Source organism: Mesocricetus auratus, unplaced genomic scaffold (assembly GCF_017639785.1).
Source record: "Mesocricetus auratus isolate SY011 unplaced genomic scaffold, BCM_Maur_2.0 Super-Scaffold_100004, whole genome shotgun sequence".
NCBI classification, from domain to species: domain Eukaryota; kingdom Metazoa; phylum Chordata; class Mammalia; order Rodentia; family Cricetidae; genus Mesocricetus; species Mesocricetus auratus.
In genome coordinates this window covers 118,355,142-118,381,247 of record NW_024429189.1, presented here as the reverse complement: position 1 = coordinate 118,381,247, position 26,106 = coordinate 118,355,142, and the positions used below count along the sequence as shown (strand labels likewise).

At 44.4% G+C, this 26,106-nt stretch overlaps 1 protein-coding gene across 3 annotated transcripts in view; it reads right to left on the bottom strand.

The window, feature by feature from the left end:
• Positions 1-1,896: 1,896 nt before the first annotated feature.
• Positions 1,897-26,106, bottom strand: part of Asxl1 (ASXL transcriptional regulator 1) — a 62,049-nt gene continuing 37,839 nt past the window's right edge. For all 3 annotated transcript variants that reach the window (XM_005086071.4, XM_013125238.3, XM_040746514.1), the window contains exons 5-13: positions 15,594-15,714; positions 15,421-15,518; positions 13,485-13,578; positions 12,884-13,036; positions 11,419-11,582; positions 11,224-11,320; positions 8,962-9,067; positions 7,666-8,278; positions 1,897-6,710 (exon numbers count right to left, since the gene is read on the bottom strand). In XM_005086071.4, the coding sequence (XP_005086128.1) occupies positions 3,813-6,710; positions 7,666-8,278; positions 8,962-9,067; positions 11,224-11,320; positions 11,419-11,582; positions 12,884-13,036; positions 13,485-13,578; positions 15,421-15,518; positions 15,594-15,714 (4,344 nt within the window). In that variant the 3' untranslated portion in view covers positions 1,897-3,812. The remainder of the gene's footprint in view (positions 6,711-7,665; positions 8,279-8,961; positions 9,068-11,223; positions 11,321-11,418; positions 11,583-12,883; positions 13,037-13,484; positions 13,579-15,420; positions 15,519-15,593; positions 15,715-26,106) is intronic.

Here is a 26,106-nt window from a genome sequence, read left to right as displayed (position 1 = left end):
GCACGGGGATCTGAGTTGACAGCTAGCCTGGTCTATATAGTGAATTCCAGGCCATACAGGTCTCTGAGACCTTATCTTAAAAAAAATTTTTTTTTAAAGCCAAACACCCCCCCAAACCCAATAAAACAAAACCAACACATGGGAGAGGCTAGTACTTAGAGAAAATCCCCATTAATCTTTTCAAAGGTCTATCTCCCTTACCATCTAGGAGGTTTTATATAAAGAGCCTAGTTGCCTCTAGACCCTTTGTGCAGCAGGTGCACTCCCCAGGAGTGTTCTGAAAATGAACACCCACCTACTGAAGCAAGGCAGTACCCAAATAGTACTGTGCCAGGCTTTTTTTTTTTTTTTTTTTTTGGTTTTTTGAGACAGGGTTTCTCTGTATTGTTTTTGGAGGCTGTCCTGGAACTCACTCTGTAGACCAGGCTGGCCTCGAACTCACAGAGATCCGCCTGCCTCTGCCTCCCGAGTGCTGGGATTAAAGGCGTGCGCCACCAACACCCGGCTGTGTGCCAGGCTTTCAAACTGATGCGAAATGGAGACAAGAAACATGACTGCTGCCCAATTTGGGGCACGAGTAGCAATCTCCAGGTCACAAGCCCCATCTTCTCTACAGCTTACAATAAATAGTACCGTAGCATAAGGAAAACCTAGTATGCACTCACCTTGAGTCTGGTATTTCTAATGTGTACACAGACCCATCCCTTTCAAACAAGATCTACTTTTCTTTTAGGTTTTATCAAGACAGGGTTTCTCTGTAGTTCTGCTGTCCTGGAACTCTGTAGACCAGGCTGGTCTTGAACAGATATCCACCTGCCTCTGCCTTCCCAGTGCTGGGATTAAAGGCAGGAGCCACCACTGTGCAGACAAAGTCCTTTTTTATCAAGAGCATGTTAGGTTATCAAACATATCATGCATACCTTTTGCTTTTCTGAGCTTGGTCTTCTAATTTCAGCACTGCATCCGATAGCTGTAGAGTGGGACTGAACACCAAGAGGTGCCTGACACTACCTCAGCACAGCCCACAGGCCTGGATCCTGAGCTCATTCTAAGAGTGACATGTGGTAATAGCTACTTCTAGTCTTCAGGAGCTATTAATCCTGCCTTGGCCTAAGTACCTCCTGGGTGGCAAATGTACCAATCACCCCATGTCACTGCAACCAGCACCCTCATTTGAACAAGACAGTGGCAGGCAAAGTGCTACACCCAAGCCAATGGAGTGGTCTGGGATGCAGCCTGCGATCTAACCACCACCCCATCCTGCCTCTGATATGATTCAAGTGGCACAACTATCCCCAGCAGAGTCTAAACTCCTGAAGACACAAGGACAGGCGGATGTGGTAACACAGATGCAGAAGAAATCTTCACCAGCAGGGGCTACGTCACCCAACAGGAATGCTCAGCGGGAGCCCCACAAAACTTCTGCTCTGACTCCCACTCACAGGTACTCTGTTTAGGTTTCCCTTCCATCATGCCAATTTTGCTTAGTTATGCTTAGATACAGTCATAAACTGGGCATTGAAAGCACTCCTGAAATAGTTATTCCTGAAGCACCAGGCATCCATTTAGGCCTCACACCATAACAAGGCCAGAACTAGTCATTGTCAGGTCACCAACCATGGGAATTCATGTCAGGTGGTATGGATGCTCTCGTAGGAGGAGGAGGAAGTCTTTTACAGTTTCCATTTGCAAAGTTCCATCACTTCCATTAGCTTTCTAGCTGTACTACACCCCCAATGGAAATGGTCACTGAATTAAGTTCAAAGACCAGTGGAGCTGCCAATTCATTGCACAAAGGAGCCCATCAAGAGGACCTGTCCAGCTCCTTGCTGTCCAGCTCTGTACTTAAACCACCCTTCTCATACCCACAGTCAGCCACAGATGACAGACACAAGAGCAGGTTGTACAGGTTTATTTTTCCAATACCAATCAGACATACAAGAGCAGCGCTTTTCTGAGTAGCCCCATGGACCAGACCACTGTCAAGTTTCACTTCTGAGACCCCAAAGGTCTTAGAAGAAGACTGGACATGCTTGGCTCCTGCTCCTGGTCTTTGGTAGAGACTTTTTGAGCACACAACATGAACTTGGCCAATACTGAATTTAAATCACACCACTACCATCCTCACTCACACTTGATGGACGCCCCCCCCAAAAAAAGAGCCACCTCAGATGAATGGGAGAGAGGCAGCTTACAGAGAAAATGAGATTCGCTCAAGGCACACAACGTTTTATACTTCATACAGAAGCACTCACACAAGGAGACAGCGAAATCAAACAAGGACTCCCAACTGATACAAGAAACAGGGTAAGAACTGGGACGAGGTCAGACACATACTAAGGGTGTCTCTTGATGGAAACACGTTAGGAGAGGCAGGCAGCAGACATGGCTTTGTTCCCCTGAAACCTACTGTCCAAAGTAAGTCAAAAGGAGCCTAGTGATCCCCAATATTGCTTTGACAGGTGACGACCCTGGAGCCAGATCCAGAAGGCCTGTCTGGGGGCCGCCCAAGGAACTCATCCATGAATCCAGAAGCACTTAACACTGGTGATGGCAATTTGTCATATATGGCAGCAGAGCAGCCACTCAAGGCTGGAAGAGAATAGATACAAGGAACAAGACATGTTTGCCCAGTGGTGTGTGAGCAGCTGTCTGTGGCGCTGTAAGCTGTGGTAGATTCCTTGGTGACAGGTGACAAGGCACAGGGCCAACCTTATAGGTCACAAGTCAGTAACTTCCTTCTCACATCAGGCAGCACAGCACTCAGTGGCTCTGACAACTGGTGCACAGAAGTAAACACCATTTTAATCAAGGGTGCTGAAGACGTAAAATAAGGAAGAGGCGTTCATGTTCTCTGTACAATCCATCCATTTACAGAATTGGCCAGTATTGTGTACAACATATAAATACAGGATAAAACATCGGAGGTGCATAGAGCATACTTACAGAAGCCAAAAAGTTCACTTTATACATCCAAGAATAGTTAAAAATATAAAAATAAGAAACAGACTGCTTGGAAATGTAAAATGACTTTCACATACATAGGTGCATGGGTGCCCACTCCCATAGTCAAATGTGAGGGGTGGGCTGCAAACATCTGTAGCTGACTCTCAAGGTCTACAGATAGCATTTCCATAGCAGACAGCCCTATTGCCAGACCCCACTGTCCAAGAAGGGCTATTCAAGCTTCCAAAAGAATCTATGGATCCATGGGTTACAGACAGATAAAAGGTCCAAACTGGGTGAAGCACCAGAACCAAAAGTCAACTTGGCTCCATCAACTGGTAAATGACAGAAATATGACATCAAGGTCAGCAGGTGTTTGATCCCCTGGTGGGCAATGATGGAAGTTATTTTAACCCTGTGTGGCTTCCGCAACTATCAATTCCCCAAGCAAAGTAGCAGAAGATGATGGGGGGGGGGGGGGGTAGTGGAAGACTGACATTCCTGCTCAGCTCAGGTAGGTGAGTTCCATCATCCATGGAGAACCCAACCTTCCTGCTTCAATTACAACTCCATTTGGGTGTCAGACAGGTTGCCCTGTCACACTATACTGCCTGACTACAAGAGGGTTTAGGCTGGCTGGTTGTGGGCAACCACAGCTCCATCCCCCCTCCCCAAAAACCCTTCCAGCAAGACCAGAAGGGTGTCAAGTGACCGTGGGCTTCAGCACTATAAATTTTAGGGGGGAGGCAAGATTTATCTCACCTAGGGATTTCAATATATCAATGATATTCTGTATACAGATTTAAGATCAACCATTATTAAAATACACACACTAAATATACAATGTTTCCAATGGCCATAATTTATTATCTCACCACAAGGCACAATACACAGAGCTTTGAGGGTCCAATGCAGTCATCATGGCAGAACGCTCCACAGCCTTGGCACATGATCATGGCTTTGAGGCTGCATGAACACTGGAGAGAGATGCTTTCTACCGAACTGCTGTCAGTGAACATTTGCAGGGAGAGTGATGCAGTGTGGCCTGCACCAAAGCTGGCTTTGTGGCTCAGCTGCACCACACTGCCAGCAAGGCCTTTGGGAAAGGTGGCAGAGCTGGAGGAGTAATTAAAGCTGGTGGGACTCAGCTGGAGTTGAGAAAACTTCCCATACAAAGCCTGCTTGATGTTGAGTTGGGAGGGGATAGAAGAAGGCTCCAGGGGCTGACTTAGCCCTTTCCCTGGTTCTCTGGGTAATTTCCAGAAAGGTAGGTCAACAACAAAAGGCATCCCTTGCAAGTGACCCACTAGTTCCAGAGGACTATACCCTGCAGCTTTTCTATTCTCTGCATCTGTCTTATGGGGACCCCTTGAGAATGTCTGCTCTGTCTTGAGGCCACCAGCAGGGCCAGGCGGTGGCTTTGGTGTCCAGTCTTCCCTTGCAGTCTGCTTGCCATCAGATATGGAGTTTTTGCTTGGTTCTATCTTCCTACTGGGAAAAACTGGAGGGCCCTCAGTAGGTAGTGGTGTCTGCTCTTCAGACCTGGGGCACTGAAGGGTGGTAACTGTATTCCCAGGGCCAAACAGTTTCTTCTCTTGGCCACCAGCATTGTTCTTACCACCCAGGGTCCTTTCTGTCTGCTCAGGACCAAAGGAGAGGCTCACATTTGCAGAGGAGAAACATGGCACTTCGGAGGTAGTGTGATCTCCTGGACACTGGCCTGGGGCAGTACCTGGATCACTGCCCTGGGACTGGGAATGGGCTTCTTTCTGCTCTTCACAAAGGAAGGAAGAGAAATGCTCTTTGGAATCTATTTCTTCCAGGTTGCCAGAGGAGGGTGTCAGTTCTGTTACTGGATGCTTAGAGTCTAAATTTGGAACCATCTTGGCAATCTTCTGGGGCATTTCAGGAGCCTGGCAGGCCTTTGCCCTGCCAAGACCAGTGCTTGCTGCATAGCTCTGGGCCAGAAGAGACTCCTTCAAAGCTAGTGCAGAACCAGGGCTGCTTCTGGCAACTAGGTGATTGTCTTCCCCAGTATCTTGTACAGCAACTCTATCCTGGCTCTGCTCTCTAAGTGGCAGCTGTGGAGACTCTGGCTTGCTGCCTCTGTGACCTGGAGGAAGAACCTTCTCTAGAGGCAAGTTACCATGCAGGAGGTGCATCACAAGAGGGTTGGTAACCTCTGCTGAAGAACCAGGCTTGGGCAGGCACACAGACCTGGGCTGGCACTCAGTACTGGACAGTAGCAGGGAGTCTGACATCTTGTGTGGGACTGCACATACTCTAGCCACCCAGCTCTGAGAAGCCACTATCCCTTCTGTCCTTGTAAGCACACTCAGGTTACTGCTCACCTTGGACAGTGAGGTGGATGGGTCCCAGTCCGGCTTTCCACTCCTGTGCACCAACAACCCCTTTGCCGCTGTGGCTTGACTTGCATCATCAATCTCACTGCTGTCCTCAGTGAGGTGGCCTTCAGAGTCAGAGGCTGTATCTGTAGACTCACCGTGAGGACTCGGTGTTTCAGAGATGCCATTCATCTCCAGTCTTTCAAGATCTACTGGCTCACCATCATGGCCAGTGCTGTCCATGGTTCTCGGAGGAGGTGCTGTCCAGAGGGAAGTGCAATTCTCAGTGTGGGGCACACCTTCTGTGGCCGTCAACTCTCCAGGCATGGCAGCAATGAGGGGAACAGCTCTCTCCCATTCTTCTCCGTCCTGGGGCTCCAGAAGTGGTGTGTTCTCTCTAGATTCTGGCTCAGACTCTTTCACTACCTCATAATTTGACAGAACGGGCAACCAGGAGGTAGCACTGCCAGATGCAAAAGCCTCAGTTTTCCAAGATTCTTGTCTATCACTTTCCCTTATGGGAGGGCCAGTGTCACTGAGTCCTAATCCATCATCAGCAGGTTTATCCTGTAGGTACTTAGCCAATGGCAATTCAGATATAAAAGCAGGCGCCACATTTACAAGCTCTTTCATACTGGGAGTATTATCAAAGGCCTGGTCGATTCCTCCTCCTAATACATCTCCCACTGGAGACTGTACAGAACCATTCTCTGAAGGGAAAGTGGATCCTTGATCCTCTCTACCTCTAACCCAGGAAGTGCTACCAGACTCGCACTCAGTTCTACCATCTGGAAGCAACTTAGGTTGCTCTGCTAACTTCTCAGTCACTGGAGTTTGGGAGGACAATGGGGGCAAAGCCTGGCATGGCTGGTCTCCAGTGGGAGCAATAGGAGGTTGGGAGGCATCTTCCAGCCCACTTGTAAGCACACCTGGGACTCTCTGCAACAGGCAGCTCTCCTCCTTTCTGAGAGAAGCCAAGTCCTCTCCTCTGGCTCTGGGCATGACAGCTTCAGTCGGAGTGTGTTCTTCATTCAGAGGACAAGGCGGCAGTAGTTGTGTTCGCTGTAGATCTGACGCACTCTCTCCAGAGGTACCGGGGGCTCCCCTGGGCTCAGAGTGGCCACAGGCCTCACCACCATCACCACCGCCGCCGCCTCTGCCACCTCCCTCATCGATGGCCCCACTGCCACCTCCACCCGGGCCACCCCCCCCTCCGATGGCAGTGGTGGCCGCCTCTCTATGGCAGTGGTGGCCTCTTGCCCCTCGGGCCTGCAAAGCACGGGCTTTAATGTCTGCGAGGGTCCTGGCACCAGTCCAACCCCGGCAGGAGGACTCCGTGATGGGGATGATCCGGGGGCATATCTGGTAAGTGGGCCGACCTTTAGCCACCCAGGGTGGTTTGATACGTGAAAGTTGAATCTGTAGGAAAAGAAAGCATAAAAAACAGTCTTAACTGAGTGCTGGCTTAGGAACTACAAAGCAAAACTGAAACACAAGTCACTTAGAAGTCATGGCTTAGAAAACGCTTTTCTATTAATTTAATAGAATTAACTAACTCTATTAAAATAATCATAGTAAAATGGGTACCCATGACACAACTTCATTCTGAGCAGGCTCCACTAAATATTTATGCTGCATGAAAATCTCCCAACCCTTTTCCCTCCTTGAAATTTGTTGTTGTTTTGTTTTAGAGAGGCTTGCTCTGTAGCTTTGGAGTCTGCCCTGGAACTCACTCTGTAGACCAGACTGGCCTAGAATGCACAGAAATCCACCTGCTTCTGCCTCCTGAGTGCAGGGATTAAAGTGTGCCACCACTGTCCAGTCAGAAAAAAAAATACTTTTAATACATTTTATTTATTGTGTATATGCCCGCACACATGCCATAGTCACATATGGAGGTCAGAGGACAACTTGCAGGTTTTCTTCTTGAGTCCCAAATTCAGGTCATCAGCTTTGGCAGCAAGTTCTTTATCCACTGATACAAAGTTTCATATTGTTAACCCAAGCTGGCTTTGAACTGGCAGTAATCACATTGCTTTAGCTTTCTAAGTGTTAGGACTGTATGGGTAAGCAACCAAATGCACCTTTGTGGGTCCAATTTAATGAAACAAAGAAAGTAATACCTAATAAAACAGTAAAACTTCAGAGGATTTTAACCTCAAGATAAATTGTAACAGAAGTGAAGAAAAGCATCATCCTAACATGGTCACAAAAAGCCTGCTTACAGGAAGTTCTGTACCCCATGGAATTCATGCCAGGGCCCGAAGACCTCTGTTCTTGCCCTCGTCCCTACCTCTGACAAAAAAAGCTCCCCAATCTCATGACCCTCAAAAGAAATCTGGCAGCTGGGGCTCTAGGTACCAAAGCCTCTTACCCGGATGGGCGGGACTTTGGGCTCCTCTTTAGTGGGCTGTGGCTTTTCGGTGTGAACACTTTCAATTGTGTTACGAAAGGACTGACGATCTTCAAGCCGGGGCTTCTTCTCGGGAAAGGATGCAGAGGCTGACTGCTCAAAGGATTTCCTCTTCTGATCCTTTGTCTCTTGAGCCACAATGTCCTGAGGTAAGCTAGGGATTCTGTCTGAAGATGTAGAGGCACATGCCAAGTTGTCTGTTTCTGATTGGATCTGCGAAGCCACAGATTCACTGGGACACTTGGGCCCCTCCTGTTCAGATGCTGCAGAGGAACTGCTCACCCCTTCTGAGTCTGTCTTAGCTTCCTTATCTTTGGAGAGTAAAACATCTGGTGCAGAATTTGCATCCTTAGCAACCCCTGCTTGTTCTGACTCCTGTTTTTTGTACAGATTCCTTCTGGATCTGGTTCGGAGATCTTGCCGAGAACGTTTCTTAAAGTGCCCATCTCGTTGACGGGTGGTGGGCCCACGCTGAGGTCGTGATGATTCTCTTGGAACACACAATCCACTCTTGGTTTTGGCCTCCTCCTGGACCACTTTCTGCTTCAGTGATTCTTCTTTGGTCAAACCCAATCTGCAAATCAAACTCACATTATCAACTATAGGCCAGAGAGCACCTATCTTTATTTCTATGAACAATATGCATTTCAGATAACTTAGCTAGAATGAAACAAATCTACACTGTGCATAGCACTAATCACAGAAAAACACAATAACTTCACTGCGGATAGTATTTTAAATGAGCCAAGCCACAGCCATCTCCATGCTTTTATGTACATACTACCTTGGTATCCAGGACATCCTGCAGATGCCAAAATCTAAGGATGATGCCTAAGTACCTTAGACAAAATGGCATGTTTATAATATAACCTACCTATAAGCTTATGGACACTTTTTGTTTTGTGATGCTAAGACAAGTACTCTTAGGTTTTCCCCCATAGGCTTTTAAAAAATGAGCTCTCTTTATATTGCCCAGGCTTGCCTTGACCACTTGGGTTTAAGTCTATCTCAGCCTTGAGTATCTAGGTCTCCTAATCATCTGCAGATTCAGTTTTATTATGTGACGAAAGCAATTGTTAGAGTGTGCAGATAAAGTCACCCTCACAAAGTTGCAGTTCCTCCTTAAACAATCTGAGCTAGTTTGTTGAATCTATGCCTATAGAACCTACAGATATAAATGGCTAACTGTATTTGGAAGCCAACTGTTTCTGTCCCCCTAAATGCCCACACCAGAACTCATAGCACTCAGCGCCTTACTTCTGTCCATAGTAGTCTTCAAAGAACTTTTCCTTCCACTGCTCCATCTTCTTCTCCTTTTCCATTTCCTGTCTTATCCTGACTTGCATTTCATGAGTGAATTCACCTAAAGAGAAATGTGAGTTCCAGTTAGTGAATTCTGGATACTAATGTACCTGTCCTACAGACACCCAAGTCTTCTGGTTCTATAAGAAGCACTGTTTTTGTGTGTGTACATGCACATCTGCACCTACCTATGTGCCTATGTATGCATGTAGAGGGGAGAGGAAAACCTTGGGAGCTATCAAAGTTGGTTTGTTTATTTCAAAGACTCATTTTTACTTCTATGTCTATGAGTGTATGTATGGCTTATGTGCATATAGATATCTGCTGAGGCTAGGAGATGTTGTGAGATCCTCTGGAGCTACAACATCCAACATTGGTACCCCAAACCATATTCTTAACTGCTGAGCCATCTCTACCCAAAGATGAGGTATTTCGTTTGAAGTAAGGATTTTCACAGGCCTGGTACTCACCATATAGGCTAGGCTATCTGACCAGCAAGCCTATCTCCACCTCCCCAGTGTGGGGTTGATGACTGTTGCTGAGAGGCAGCAGGCTACCACACAGATTGTATGTGTGTGTGTGTGTGTGGGGGGGGGGTCCTGGGATTAAAATCAGGTCTTCATGCATACATAAAGCTACGACCAGGCAGTTAAAAGGAACAGAACTCCTGTCTCTCAGTGGCCCTCTCAGGGCATGCTTAGGACAGAAGTAACACTTCTACTATAAGAAAGATTTCTCCCTCTGTAATTAGTTCAGAGCAAGCAATACACTAATCCAAACAATGAACAAACAGCAGAACCATTCTTACTCCTTATGTAGAAAAAGTTACTACTGCAGACCTGAATATTTATCTTTGCGGCCACTCATTTGGTGGCCTCCAGGAGCTTGGATTTCAAACACTCACACTAACAGATGAGTGACTCACTGTACTGCTCTTGATGCTAATAATGTCATTAGTGCTAACGACACCTGCTTTCTTTTTAGAAGCCAATGTATTATATTAATACCTCTTGATAAACAAGATGGTGAAAAAATGAGGGCTTGATTTCCTTTTAGGACTAGCAATGGCTCCCAACAGAATCAAAAGAAATCCTGGGGGCTGGAGAGATGGCTCAGTGGTTAAGAGCACTGGCTACTCTTACAGGGGACCCAGGTTCAACTCCCAGCACTCACATGGCAGCTGACAACTGTCTGTAACTACAACCCAATGCCTTTCCACAGGCAAAACAGAACACCAATGCATATTAAACAGAACATCAATGCATATTCAAAATAAAATAAAATAAAGAAAAAAGAAAAGGAATCCTGGGTACCAGGGTACAGTGCTTAAGTTTGGTTCTGAGAATCTATCAGGTGGCTTACAACTCCTGTAACTCAAGTTCCAGGGGATCTAACACCTCTGGCCTCTGCAGGCACCTGGACTCATGTGCACATAGTCATACATACATAAACAAAGAAACAAAAAATTTCTGGGTACCAAGCCTTTACTAAACTTTCTTGGTAGACATTTTCACACTGTGCTTACCACCACAGAAAGGACTTTGGAAACCTGTGCCTGGCTGTTGGCTGGCATCTTACCTGTGTGCCTTCTCCCATTGCTGATTTTACTTTATATTATTTTGCTGTAATAAATCTCAGCTCTGCACATAAAATGCCAATAATAATGAAACATAGGGCTAGTCTTGAGATCCTTTCCACACATTTATCATGAAGCTATTATAGAAAACTAAATTCAGAGAAGTTAGCATTTACTCTAAGTGGCTATGACTAAAAGAGCATGGTGGCACTGAATATGTCATCTGAGGGGCTTTCTCTCATACATACACACAAATGCCATTATGTTTTGTTTGCATGTAAATCTGTATACCAAGTGCATGCCTAGCACACTAGAAGGAAGCCAGAAGAAGACATCAGATCCCCAAGAAGTAGAGTAACAGACAATTCTGAGTATCCATGTAGGTGTTGGGAATTGAACCTGGGTTCTCTAGAAGACAAGGCAACATTATTATTTTTATTTTTTTTTTCCAAGATAGAATTTCTCTGTGTAGCCCTGGCTGTCCTGAAACTCAGAGATCCACCTGGCCTGCCTCTGCCTCCCAAGTGCTGGGATTCAAAGTGCTGGGATTCACTCAACAGCAGGCAACATTCTTAACCTCAGAGCTACAAAATATCGAGCACAACAGTCATCTCAAGCCATGTGTAATGAAGTCTACTCACCATCAGCAAGGCGTTCCCGCCAGCTCTGAGCTGCATGGGTGAAAAACTCATTATTGAGTGCACTGCTACTGAGGCGCAATAGGCCATCTGTCCCCACCTAGTAGAGGCAAGGGATAAAATAAAAAAGAAAGTAAGGCATCTTGAGAAAACAGGATGCCGCCTAGACAGAAACCAAGAGGGACTGTGTACTGGCACCTGTCTATCCACTTCAGGCAGGAGGAAGAGCAGTTGCTGCTGGAAGTGTGACGGCAGGGCGTGGAAGGTCCGAGAATTTATCAGAGCACGAAGGTTGGTGTTGACAAGAATGGACCCAGGTGTCTCAAAATCTACCTCTTCCCCTCTGTTGCGCTTCATCTGACCTGCAGTTTTGGAAGTAAGGGTACAAATTTTCAACTTAAGGAAAAAAAAAATCCTGAGAACATTCAGGCTTGCTTCCCCTGGGATCAAAGCCTGAGGAAGACATTCTTCCCAAGAAAACCAGACAGGACAGGTTCTAAGCTTCCCACTAAGGCTGGAGAACAAGCCCCACAAAGCCAAACCAGAGAAGCAAATTTAGTTAGTGTACTACAGAAACACCTACCCAGAAGGCTTAGTGAATGAGGTATGTTCTCCAGGCAGACATGTACTAAAGGTTATTAAAAGCCAAGTGAAGGGTCACAGCTTTTTGAAATATGCAAATGTTATTTTTATTTGAAAAAGAAAAAAGAAAAAACAAAGATAGCTGAAGATCTTGGATTAAGCACTGCTGCTAAACTGTAACTGCATCAAGACAGTGAAAGCTCATTTCCACTTGGGAATAACACATTCTGATTTTTCAGAATTCAAAGCTAGTCTTATAATGGTTTCACACAGCCCAACTACAAAACAACCATAGCAGGATGGGCCTTTAGACACCAATCCTGAAAATAGCAAACAGCATACTAGCCTTGCAGATAGCCCTACTGAGTTTGTTTGTACACTCCAAATTCAACACATGTTCCCACTCAACACACTGCCTAGGCTGAAACAATGGAGCGTCTAATGGACTATGGATGCTGAGTATAAGCAGGATGCTATACTCCTCAAAATGGACATGGGGATCCTTCATGAAGAAGAGGGTAATTTAAACACTTGTGAAACAATATCAAGGTAGGTATGGGCTAGACAAGAAACAATGTGACTCCATTTCTGCTATGAGTTTACTCACATGAAATAATCAAAATTCAAGGGGAAAAAAAACAAAAACAAACAACAGCAAATCATCTAAGAAGCAAAATTAAACTGACAAAGGAACTGGAGAAGATATCATTCTACCTTCAGGCCTGCAGGGGGCTCTTTTTTGTGTTTGTTTTTCTTTTCTTTTTCTTTTCTTTCTCTGTTTTGGAGGCTGTCGGTCCAGCCTGGCCTCGAACTCACAGAGATCCACCTGCCTCTGCCTCCCGAGTGCTGGGATTAAAGGCGTGCGCCATCAACGCCCGGCTTGTGTTTGTTTTTCAATACATGGTTTCTCTGTGTAAAAGCCCTAAGCTGTCCTGGAACCAGCTCTGTAGACCAGACAGGCCTTGAACTCACAGAGATTTGCCTGCCTCAGCAGAGTGCTAGGATCAAAAGCCTGTGCCGCCACTGCCCCGCCTGCAGAGGGCTCTTTTTCAGGCAGAGAAACACGTGCCAACCCACTCACCTGTAGCTGGCTTCCGGAAGCCTCTCAAGAGTGGGGCATGGTCCCGGGTGACCTCAGCCTGGCCTCGAATAGCAGTGTTACCCAAGGCCAGAGAGCCGCTGCTGCTGCTGGATGGGCTGCCACTCTCGCCATCGGCAAGGCGGCTTGAAAACCCTAAAGGCACAGCATTCCATTGGTCAAAAGCATTACAGGCTGTACTCATGGCTCTCAGACAAGTTTAGTTCTCCCAACTCTCCCTGGTATGCTGCCACCTCCCTGATACACTTCTGGCTCCCAGTCCTTGGCTAGCAGAGATCACTACCTCATGGTATGGTTTTAAAATGTCACTAAAGAACACCAAACCACAGCTTTTATGTCAAACTACAAAGTACTGGCAAAGTCATCATCAGATGTTCACAGCTGACCATGGAGGCAAGAGGAGGTTGTATGGTAGAACCCAACACAAAGCCCTCACCACAACTGTACACTGCGTTCGTGGGTTTTCATGGCTCTTGAACTCAATAACTCTATTGGCATCACAATGCTAAGTCAAAGGCTGCTGACAAAGCCAGGTCTCCAGGACCCTAGGGAAAAGCATCACAACCAACGAGGCCACACATACCTGATGCAGATTCCACGTGGGCCCCGTTCACCTTCAGAGGAGTCAGGACAACACGAGGCAGCATGACCCCCGTCTTTTTCTTTTGCTTGTTTGCCTGTGTTCCCAGGAGGAATTTTAAAAAAGAAAGGAGTCATCCATGGGGCCACTACAACACTCCTTTGGCTTTGCCCTACTCGTTCACTTTTTTTTTTTTTTTTTTTTTTTTTGGTTTTTCGAGACAGGGTTTCTCTGTGGCTTTGGAGGCTGTCCTGGAACTCGCTTGGTAGTCCAGGCTGGTCTCGAACTTAACAGAGATCCGCCTGCCTCTGCCTCCCGAGTGCTGGGATTAAAGGTGTGCGCCACCAACGCCCGGCTCTACTCATTCACTTTTAAGAATTAGATTATGTGAAGGGTTGCTGATGTGGGTCCAATGGCTAATGACACTTGATGCCCAACCTGATGGCCTTTGTTCAATCCCAACAGCTAACAGAAGAGAACTGACACTCCAAAGTCATCTTTAGAACTCCACAACTGTGGCTAGTATGAAATACACTCTCACACATCTCTCTCCATCTCTCCCCCTGTCGTCTCTCTCTCTCCCCCCTCCCTCCCCCGCCCTCTCTCGTTTATGTAGGGTCTGGAGAGACAGTTCAGCAGAACCAGGGTTTGATTCCTGATCCCACATGGATGGCAGCTCACAAGCATCTGTAACTACAGTTCCAAGGGATCTAATTCTTTTTCAGGCCCTACTCCAGACCATATATACAGTGCACACACACAAGAATACAAAACATTCATATGCATAAAATAAAAAAGAAATAAAAGAGTTCACCCGCACACAAATTTCCCAGGCAATGTTAGTATAAGCATGGGCCAATCATGAATGCACCAAGCACCCCCCCACCTCAGATGGGGGTGGGGGAAAGAATCCTACACCAATGTTCCCATCCTATAGATGGGGATCTTGTTACAACTGAAGTGACAGAGATATAGCCCAGTGGTAGAGTGTTTGCCTAACCTGCACAAGGCCAGACCTGTAGAAGAAAAGGAAGTTGGCAAGGTCACCTTTCACACTGCTGCCTCTCAAGTTCATGTTGTCATACTCTCCATGCACTGTAACTCCCTCCTGTACATTTATAAACATGGTGTAAGAGCTAGCAGTTGACTAGGCAGTAGTGGCGCACGCCTTTAATCCCAGCACTTTAGGAGGCAGAGGCAGGCAGATCTCTGTGAGTTCGAGGCCAGCCTTATCTACAGAGTGAGTTCCAGGACAGGAAAAAAGAACTAGCAGAATGAAATAATTAACGGTGGCACACACCTGTAATTGAAGCACTTAGGAGCATCTAGGAGACAATGACAGGAGAATCAGGAGCTCAAGGCCATTCTTGGCTAGCAAGTTAGGCTAGTCTGGGCTACATGGGTGGGGGGGGGGTGAGGAAAATAAAAAAGAAATAGTAGAAGGAGAAACATAATTACAGCCAGGGGCTGATGGTGCACCCCTTAATTCCCAACACTTAGGAGGCAGAGGCCGGTGAGTTTTACAGAACAAGTTCCAGGAAAGCCAGGGCTATAGAGAGAAACCCATCTCAAAAAAAAAAAAAAAAAAAAGCAACAACAAAAACCCATCAACATAATTACCTAGGCACTACTCTCAGGCCTAATACGCCTGCTTCTAAAAATGTTACCAGCAAGTGGGGGGTGGGGGGAGGCAGAGGCAAGCAAATTATCTCTGAGTTCAAGACAAGGATGGTCTACATAGCAAGGTCAAGGGCTAGCCAGAATCACACAGTTAAGACCCTGTCTCAAAATAAAAATAATAAAATGTTATAACAATCAATCTTACTCTCTACACTGTTCACACACATCTCCCGACCATCTGTTGAAGATGAAAGAATCTTGTCATGTATCTGCTCTCACCTACCCACTCTCTTATCCTGTCACCAATGCACCTCATTACCTGTGAGGAAGTCCTGTGGCTGTCCCTGGGATTGGAGAGGGGCCGGCTCTGAGACTCTGCAGAACAGGACGCATTCGATGATGTTTCATCCAGAGATACTGGAAGACAAGAAAACAAAGGTTTAGTCCCTAGGAACTGTTTGGTCTCTTCCCACCTCTTGTTCTAGCACTTACCGTCATTTTCACCACTCACAGTGCTGGTTTCATTAGACCCACAGCTTTCCACATCAGCAGAGTCCTCTGGCTCTTCTCCATCCACTGCAGCTACATTTCGAGACCACTGCACAGCATCCTTCTGTGACAGCAAGTCAAAACTCAGGTAACAAAACTTTACAAATCCAAAAAGCACAGCACATTCCTAAATACATGCCCTTTTTTAAAGCCCTCAAATCAAACAATGAGTTCTACAATAGTTTTAGGGATCCTTGACCTTTCAACCATTGTTGTGCTCACTGAAGTCAGCTTAATTTCTGATTCAGTGGGTTGATTCTGTTTTCAAGAGGCTACAAGAATTCTCATGCTCAATTCCACTGATGTCTCCCAACATTTGCCATCATTATACGATGCAGAAGAGAAAAGCCAGAAAGACCCAGACATTTCTCCATTACTGTTGAACAGTGGATCATAGGAAGCCAATTGCTCCTTGAAGCATCCATCTCTGGGATGCAGTGAGCAACCCCAGTGTGGTAAAAGGGCGGTTGGTGTAACCACACAAAGCAGGATGGATGTTTAGATCATCTTTACAATAACCTCTACAGAGACAGGTGGTGAGGTGGACTGCGGTGCTGCCACATGTGAGGGGCTGCCATGTGTGATCCTATGGCTATTTCACTATACAGACCAACAACGGCTCCTGAAGTTCAGAGAAACACCACTAAAAGGTAGTGCAAGCACACAATACTTGTTTTTGAAGGTTTTACAACCTCTTCCATGACTGTTCCACTGATCCCCTGTGCCCACCATGATTTAGAATATTACTTTCTTTTTGTTGTGAGATAGTTTCAAGCAGTCCAAACTTGAACTACACCGATCCTCCTGCCTCTCCCAAAACGTTGGGGTTGCAGGTGTGTACCATTACACTTGGTTTCATGTGATACTAGGGACTGAATGGGCTTTATTCGTGCTAGCAAGCACTCTACTAACTTGGTAAGCCATACACTCAGCTCTAAAACAGTCTTACTTATTCATGTTTTCTATTTCCCAGATTTGAAATATTGATGTTTCTTTTTTTAAATGGCCTGTTTATTTTTATTTTATGTGCATTGGCTTTTGACCTGCACCTGTGTCTGTATGTGTGAGCATGTTGGATTCCTTAGAACTGGAGTTATAGACATTGTGGACTGCCATGTGGGTGCTGGGAATTGAATCCAGGTTCTCTGGGAAAGCAGCCAGTGCTCTTAACCACAAGGCATCACTCCAGTATTGGTATTTCTATCTTCTGGGAGTTTTCTTAACAAGTTCTTTTCACAAATAATAAGAAAGTCACATAGTCTCCAGGACAGCCAGAGCTAGAGAAACCCTGCCTCAAAAAAACAAAACAAAACAAAAAACAACAACAACAACAACAAAAAAAAACCAAAGCAAACCAATTAATGGTCTACATTTGCATTAACATATATTCATTAAACAGACAGTGCCTCCTTATAAATTACCATAAATTAGTTCCTGGAAAAAAGTGGGAATCACTCATTTGTGATGGTTGAAGAAAAATGGTCCCTATAGGCTCATATGGAGTGGCACTATTAGAAGGCGTGGCCTTGTTGGAGTGTATGTGGCCTTGTGGAAGAGGTGTGTCACTGGGGGAGGGCTTCGAGGTTTTAGAAGTTCAAGGCAAGCCTGCTGCCCTTGGATTCAGAACTCTCAGCTACCTCTCCAGCACCACATCTGTCTGCATGCTGCCATACTCCCCCCCCATGATGACAATGCACTAACCCTCTAAAACTACAAGCAAGCCTCCAATTAAATGTTTCCTTTCTTTCTAAGAGTCACCATAGAAATCCTAACTAAAACACTCATACTCAAGAATCTTATGGGGGGTATTCTAATATGAAGAACAATAACAGACTATACAGAGAGCTGTGTGAAGAATAACCAGTGCTCTTAACCACTGAGCTACCTCTCCAGGCCCACAGTGCTATTTTTTTAATCTTAAAAGAAAGGTTTTTGGGCACACATTCACTTATTAATTATCTAAGTATTATTTTATAAAAAATACTCTATTAAGTTTTAATTTCTTCATGGGGGCACACACATGGGTTAAGGACAACATTCAGGGTCAGCTCTCTCAACTATGTGGACCCTGGGGTCAAACTCAGGTCAGGAGGTTTGGCAACAGATGCCTTTGAACAGGCCCCATAGATATTTAAAATGTTTAAGTATCAACTAAGGTAGAAAGATTGCAGGTTCAAAGCCTGTCTGAACTACATATCCAAGTCCAAGTCAGACAATGAGATTCTGCCAATAACTGTAGTAAAGGTCAACTGGGAAAAAAAAATAAAAGGAACCATCAGCAATAACCATAACTATTCTCTCCCAAGTGCAATGTTTAAAAAAGATAAGCTCAGCAGTCAAGAGTATGTGCACTGCTCTTACAAGTTCAATTCCCAGCACATCAAATGTCTCACAAGTGTCTGAATTTCCATGATACCTGTGGCCTCTGTGGACACCTGCACATATTTAAAAAATAAAAATTCAGAAGGATTTTCCATTCTTCATGAATCTGATAAACTTTTGCTCAGCAAGAAGCAAGTGATGGGAGATGTCATTCTGAAATCTGCCTCTTATTGGTTGTTGAATAAAGCACTGTTGGCCAATAGGTGGGACTAAGAGTCAAGAAGGACTCTGGGGAGGAAAAACAGAGGGAGACATCATGTAGCCGCCATAGAAGTAAGAGGTTCAGACCCTTTCTCCGGTAAGAGAAATACTTAGATTTACAATTATGGGGTAAATACTTAAGTCAGAGATAGCCAGTAAGAAACAAGCAAATGGTCAACAGCTTCATAATTAATATAGCCTCCTGTGTGTTCATTTGGGACTGATGGGGCTCTAGAACCAGGCTGGCAGGAAGTCTGCACTCAACAAGCAAGTATTCTCAGAAAGCTAATTGAAGGCTGTTTACTACAAAGAATTTAACTCTAAGAAACTAAAGACCCTTCAACAGTACACTTCAGTTCCTAACCAATGTATAACAAGATTAGAAGAGACAAGTACAACACAAGTTTCCACAACAGTGCATATTTATCCACATCCAAGATTTAAGAGACTCAGATCTACTGAAAAGAACGTATCATACTGTGAGGATCAAGATCACATGCAAAAATCAAGCTGGGATTATAACTCAGTCTGTACATGCCTAACACCCATGAATCCCTGCAATCTGGACACATGGGAGATGGAGGCAGGAGGACCAGGAATTCAAGGTCATTGATTACAAATGAGTCTCAGTATAGACTAAGGTAGTTGTGTGAGACCTCATTCATAAATATTCTCCTTAAAACAGAAGACACAAAGTGGCTCAGGTTGGGGTCTCACGACCCAGGCTACCTAAACACATCCATAGGCCATCCCAGCACCCTCAGGATGGGTGCCATTATGATAAACAAGTAGATGGTGGAGAAATGGGAAAGAAGGGGAGGCAGAATGGTGTGTGCTGTGGTAAGAAGCAGTTCTGAAGAAGCAAGGGTGGTGAGGAATGGGCTGGTGTTGCAGCCTGCTTGCCACCTGGGCCCAGGGTAATGTCTGGGTCTGTGGTCCTACTGAAGTCACGGTCTACGGTCATTTTAGTGTCTGAGGGTCACATTGCAGTCAAGGCCAAACAGATTTGAGTGGCCTGCACTGCCACAGGTGCCATGGTAACATCCTGGCACTGTAGCTGGGGGCCCTGCCTGGGTCCATGGCCTTACCACAGTCAAGGTCTGTGTTGATGCCTATGATTCTCATACTATTGAAGGCCATGCAGACGTCAGGGGTCTGGGCTACCACCTGGAGCCATGGTAACACCTGACCACAACCAGGGCTGTGTTTTATTTTAGTCTGTGACCTGTGGTGCCACCAGGGGCCACACGGGATGCGTAGGGGTCCAGGCCATAACCTGGGGCCATGTCAATATGAATGACCTGCACTGACACCTGGGGCTGTACTATTGTCTGGACCAGGATCTGTGTTGATGTCCATGGCTCCTAATATTGTCAAAGGCCATGCTGATGTCAGGGGTCTGGGTCCGTGGCCCAGCAGCAGTCAGGGTATGAGCTAATGTCCTTGGTTCCTGTTACCAAGAAGGGCTGTGCAGATGCCCAGAGTCTGGACAGCCACTTCAGACCATGTTGGTGTCTGAGGGTTGTGCTGCCACCAGGGTCATGGACAATCCAGGTCCATGTTGCTACAGGGGGTCATAGGAACCATGCATGTTGAAATCTGAAGGCCATGCTGAAGCCGGCCCCACCCCTCACTACCCTGGGACAGCTGGTCCTGTCCCTTACTCGACACTGCAGCAGAAGAGCCCCACCCTACCTCCAATGCTTGGACAGATAGCCATACCCCTCATATGGTGTGGGAAGAGTTGGTTCCGATGGCATAGGCCTAGTACAGCTGGCTCTGTCCCTCACTATCTCTCACTTGACGGAATCGGTTCTGTGGACCAGCTCAGATAGCACTCAGACCCACATCCTGGGCCTGGGGTTGGCCCACTATAACATCTACCCCGTCTATAACCCAGACACAAATTCCATAAGAGAAATACAATCTTAGGGAAAAAATTACAAATTTATGAGAAAGATTTAAAATCTTAGTGGAGGGCTGCATGATGTTTTGCTTTTATTTTTTAACTTATTTTATGTGTATGGATGTTTTATTTACCTGTGAACCACATGCATGCCTGATGCTCTTGTAGAAGAAGCCAGAAAAGGGTATCAGATCTCTTGGAACTGGAGTTACAGATGGTTGTGAGCCACCATGTGAGTGCTGGAAATCGAACTTGGCTGAGGCATTGCTAAAGCCTCGACACCATATTATTGATTAAGAAAGTTCAATATTGGAAAAATGTCAATTCTTCCGCAAAGTATACTCAAATTACAATGCAGTAAGTCAACATATTTTACTTTTTCAAAGGTTTATTTTATGTGAATGCATATATATATGCAAACCACAGGCATGCATGGTGTCCAAAGCAAACAGAAGAGGATGTCAAATCCTCTGGAACTTGTGTTAGGAGATGGTTGTGAGCTACTATGTGAGTGCTAGGAACTGAACTAGGGTCTTTTGCAAGTAGACTTAACCTCTGAGCCATGTCTTCAGGACTCAATACACCCATACCCACCTTCTTCCTCCCGCACTCCCTACATAGAAAAGTAAAGGGCCTCAAACATAAAAGGTGTTTTTCAAAGAACAGAATAAGGACAAATACTCTTGTAAGACCGAGTCTCACTATACAGCTCTGCCTAGTCTGGAACAGACTATGTAAACCAGGCTGGTATTGAATTCACATCCAGCAGCCTCTGCTGGTATTAAAGGGCAATGCCATCCTTCTCCAGGGTCTAGCCAGGAAAGTGCACCACTCATCAGGGAAACTTCTCTTTGCAACAGACAGAGACCATTACAGAAAACCACAAACAATGAAAACGCAATTGTGCAGCCTAAAATCTAACTCCTACACCCAAGGCTCAGGAATCATTTTGAAAGAGAATGCAAAATACTAAGAGCCAGAGAAATAGAGTTTTCTGTTAAGACTGTATCTTCTTAGAAAAGACAGAAGCTACAGCGTGAAGTGTCATCAACCTGACTGCCCAAACATGACACTAGAGACTAGCTAAAATGGAAAGGGGAAGCTCAGCAGGCTTGAACCCTAGACAAAAGGACTACAGGCCATCAAGATATAGTCTTCCCATGGGAAGAGCACATTCACTGGCTACCAAAACAGTTAGCTCTGAAAACTTACATGCATGTTATGTTATGTAGGCTGATCAGGTTATATGATGTATTTGGGAATATACATATGTATAACAAAAAAGGGCCATGAATTTGAAAGAGAGCAAGGAGGATTTGGAGAGAGAAAAGGGGATGGGGAAAATGAAGTAATTATACTCTCAAAACATTATTTTAAAGTTGCCCAGCAGGGAGATGCTTCTTTTAAATAAAGCTCCAGTGATTAAATGAGTAGTTGCTAGGGGCTGAAAGGAGGGGTAGTGAATGACACTACTAAAGAGTTTGAGGAAATGTCCTAGAAGCACACCATGGTAACTGTTGTATAACTTTATGAATATACTAAAGAGCCAAATTGATCACTTAAAGGGGAAAAATTGTATGGTGTGTGAACTTGACCCAGTAAATCTTGGTCTAAAACATCTAGTCATGTTTTAATTTTATTATACAAACATTAAGAATTCAAACTATTAAAGAAAATTTCACGAGTGTTTAAAACTTCATTTTTAACCTTATTTTAGACTTATTTTATTCTATGTATAAATGTTGTGCCTGTATGTATGTTTGTAGACCACAGAGTTCAAAAGAGGGCATAGGATCCCCTGATAATGGAGTTGTAGACAGTTATAAACTGCTTTGTAGGTGCTGGAACTCAAACTCAGGTCCTCAGTTCTTAACCACTGAGCTATCTCACCAGCCCCCAAACTTCATTATTTGATTTTAAAGAACTTTTCTTTTACTTAATGTGCATGGGTGTTTTGTTTGCATGTTATATCTGTGATCAAAACTGTGCCCAGGGCCCATGGAGGTCAGAAGAGAGCATCAGATTCCCTGGAACTGGAATCATGTGGGTGCTAGGAATTGAGCCAGGTCCTCTAGAAGTGTAGGCAGTGATCTTGACCACTGACTATAATCTCTCTAGCCAAGTTTTTGTCATTTCTCTTAGATTTGATATAAAATGGTTCTATTGAGTTTAGAATTCGTTTCGACATTACAGATGTCCAAGAAGTAAAGAAGGTTCTATCACATTTAAAGTGAGCACATTCTTATAATAGAGTTTAAAGAAACAAACTGTGTGAATTCTCATTGTCAATTCAAATTGTGTGAATTTGACAAAAAAGGAGTTTTCATCAACCAAAAATAAAATTATCTTCTGTGACTGGTCACCCACATCTGCAGAAAAGTCTATAGTCAATGGGAACTCTGTCTTTAGAATGCATAATTTCCTTCTTTTTCTTGGTTTTTTGAGATAGGGTTTCTCTGTGTAGCTTTGGAGCCTGTCCTGGAACTTGCTCTGTAGACCAGGCTGGCTCTTTGAACTCACAGATATGCACTTGCCTCTGCCTCCCGAGTGCTGGGATTAAAGGCGTACGCCACCAATGCCCGGCTAGAATGCATGATTTCTTGAACTTTAGAGTGGTAACATAATTATCAGTACCGTATTAGCACCATAGCACCAAATAATCAAGTACATTTTAATACTTTTAAAGTAAATGTGTGTGTACACATACCAAGTGAAATAAACAGGCTTTTAAAAATAGGGCCAAGCTGGGTGATGGTGGTGCACGCCTTTAATCCCAGCACTGGGGATGCAGAGGCAGGTGGATCTCTAAATACGAGGCTAGCCTGATCTACAGAGTGAGTTCCAGGACAGCCGAGGATACACAAAGAAACTCTGTCTCAAAAAACCAAAATAAACAAATAAAAACAGGGCCAGAGAGAGATTACTCAGCAATTTCTGCCAAGCTCAATTATCTTAAATTCAAGTCCCAGGATGTTGTTGCCTTCTGAGACTGACAGGACAGACAGATATTTCTCAATAAAACATTTGAAAAAGAGGATGGGCAAGGTGGCACATACCTATAATCCCAGCACTTGCAAAGCTGAGGCAAGAGGATAAAAACTGTGACTTCTGGGTCACCCTGAGCTACATCAAGAATGCCAGCGTCATGAACAACAATAACAAATTTGTTTTAAAGGACTGAGGTTTTATAATTACCTTTTCTCATCAAGTATAAAATGCGGAAAAAATAAGGCAGTATTTCAGTAGAGGAACTCATATGAACACAAGAAAAAGAATTGTGTAAAAACAGTTAATTATTTTTATAAAAATACATATTTAAAAATTTTAGGGGCTGGAGAGAGATCTCAGTGATTAAGAGCACTTCCAAAGGACCAGGATTCAATTCCTAGCATCCATGTGGCAGCTCATGACTGTAACTCTAATTCCAGGAGATCTGACTGATAGCCTTACACAAACATACATCCAGGCAAAACACCAATGCACATGAAGTAAAATAAATATTATTAAAAACCAATACACCATTCATCTTTATCTTATGTGTATTGGTGTTTTGACACCATGTATGTATGCCTGTACATCATGTGCTTGAAGTGTCCTCAAAGGCCAGAAAAGGGTCATGTGGGTGAGCTGCCAAGTGGGTGCTGAGAACTCTGCTTGTGTCATCTACTAAAGCAGCCAGTGCTCTTTATTGCTGAGCCGCCAGCCCCAACCAGTTTTTAATCGTGAAAACCTGGAAGCACCTTGAAAAACCTAATAACTTGTACTGGAAATAAAATAAAGTTAAGACCGATATGTTTCACTATTAAACAACAGTTAAGGAGTAAAAACAGTTATAGGAACAAAGCAGTACATATTTTTCCATGGCCACATACTGGAAGAAACCTAGCTTTCTGGTTAGGCAGGAGGAGGAATAGGTGTGTAAGTCAAGGTCATTCCTACCTTCTCTGCTGGAAGGCTTTAACTAGCAACCAAAAACATGATTCTTTCATCCCCTGAAACATCAAAACAATGAATACAAAAGAATAATAAAGATTTGAGTGTACAAAGAGAAGCAGAGGTACAAGACAGCAAAGTGAAGGATATGAACAGAATCTAGATGATAGCTGGGGAAAAGGTAAGTGACTCAGCAGGGGAAGAAATGTCAAACTCTGATGCTACAGAGGAAAAGTCACTAATAAAAGTCACTAGTAAGCCAGACAGAAGTACAAAAATCCAAGCGCACAGGGATGGGGAAGCATCATGAACCAGGGTAGACAGAGTGAAACATGGGGCTGCCAACAGGAGAACTTGCTATTTATTACTCTAGACAAGCAGATTCCTCAGGTCACCTCCCTGTCATTCAAGCAATACTCTCAGCTCTGGAAGAACTGCATCATTTATGTTTTAGATAGGCTGAACTAGAACATAATATCTGCAAGGAAAGACAATAGGCATAGACCAAGGGAGATAAGGAGTAAGATGCCACACTCTAAATAAGAACAAAGACAACATAAAAATAGCTATGTTCCCAGAGATTCCCCCAAATCACCTCATATGCTGTTAGCTGACTGAAGTAGTAGGGATCCAACGATCCCTAGTACCAGAAACAGAGAAAGAGGGAGAGAAACATCAGGACAGATACCAAAATGTTCCTCTTCTTGAAAGGTGAACTTAACAGAGCACACCTTTAAGCAGATAACTAAGGAGTCCCCCAAACCATGTGGGTTTTCATCTCTCTACCTGGCCACTCAGTGCTCACAGAAGAGAACCCATCAGTTCTCTCAATATGAAGGACTCAACAAGGACTGGCAAATATTTAAGCACAGCTGTTAGATGAAAGACGTCCAAAATTAAACAAACAGAAGTAGGAACTGAAAGAAGAAGATAATGTCACAGTAAACATTTTCTAAGAGCCCCAACAAACACAAGGGGCTTTAAAAAAAAAGATCATAAAGAAGTATAAGCAAACACACAAACATGCTGTTAGGATCTAAAAGCAGGTTATCAGAAACAATATACTATCTCTAGAGAAACAACTAAAAAGACGATCCAGTGATCTAAGGTACTTACTCTTGCAGAGGACACAGTTTCAATCCCTAGCATGCACATGGCAGTTCATAACTGTGTTTAACTCCAGTTTCAGGATGCATATGATACAGACATACATGTAAGCAAAAGTCATTCACATAAAGTTAGTAAATCTAAAAACATGAAATTAAAAAGAATTGACTGTAAGAACAACAGGCCTTGGTTAAGACAACCTCATGTTAAACAGAAGGCCCAGAAAGAAAAGACCACAAAATTGTACTCAAGGGCCAGTGAGATGGCTTAGTGGGTAAAGGCTGCTGCCAAGACTGATGTCCTGAGTTTAATTTCTGGGGCTCATGTGGTAGAAAAACTGACTTTCATCTGACTTTCATGAACATAATAGAAACAAAAAACCAAAACTACTCAAATGAAAAGACCTAACTTTCTAGGTTTTATAATTATGGCAAGAGGTTCACTCTAACGAGTAACACATCTATCCCATATCATATTATGCAATTTCAAAATACAGAGAACACATCATACATAGACAGAACATCATGTACCTCTCAAAAGCAGTTTCAGAGAATGAAATAAGAGTAAAATAAAGGCTAGAGAGAAGGCTCAATGGTTAAGTTCATACTGCTCTAGCAGATGACCAGAGTTTTCTGCTCCTAGAATTCAACTAGGAAGGAGGCACAAACTGGCCTAACTTCAGCTCCAAGGGATCTGATGCCTTTGGCTTCTGCTGGCATGCAGATCCATAATTAAAATTAAAACTCATCTTGTTAAAAAATAAGTAAGTCACGTAGTGATGGCACACACCTTTAATCCCAGGACTAAGAAGGCAGAGACTAGTGGGTTTCTGTGAGTTCAAGGCCAGGTTGGTCTACAGGGTGAGGTCTCACACAGCCAGTGGTATACAAGAGAAATTCTGCTTCAAAGTAAACAAATAAGTAAGTA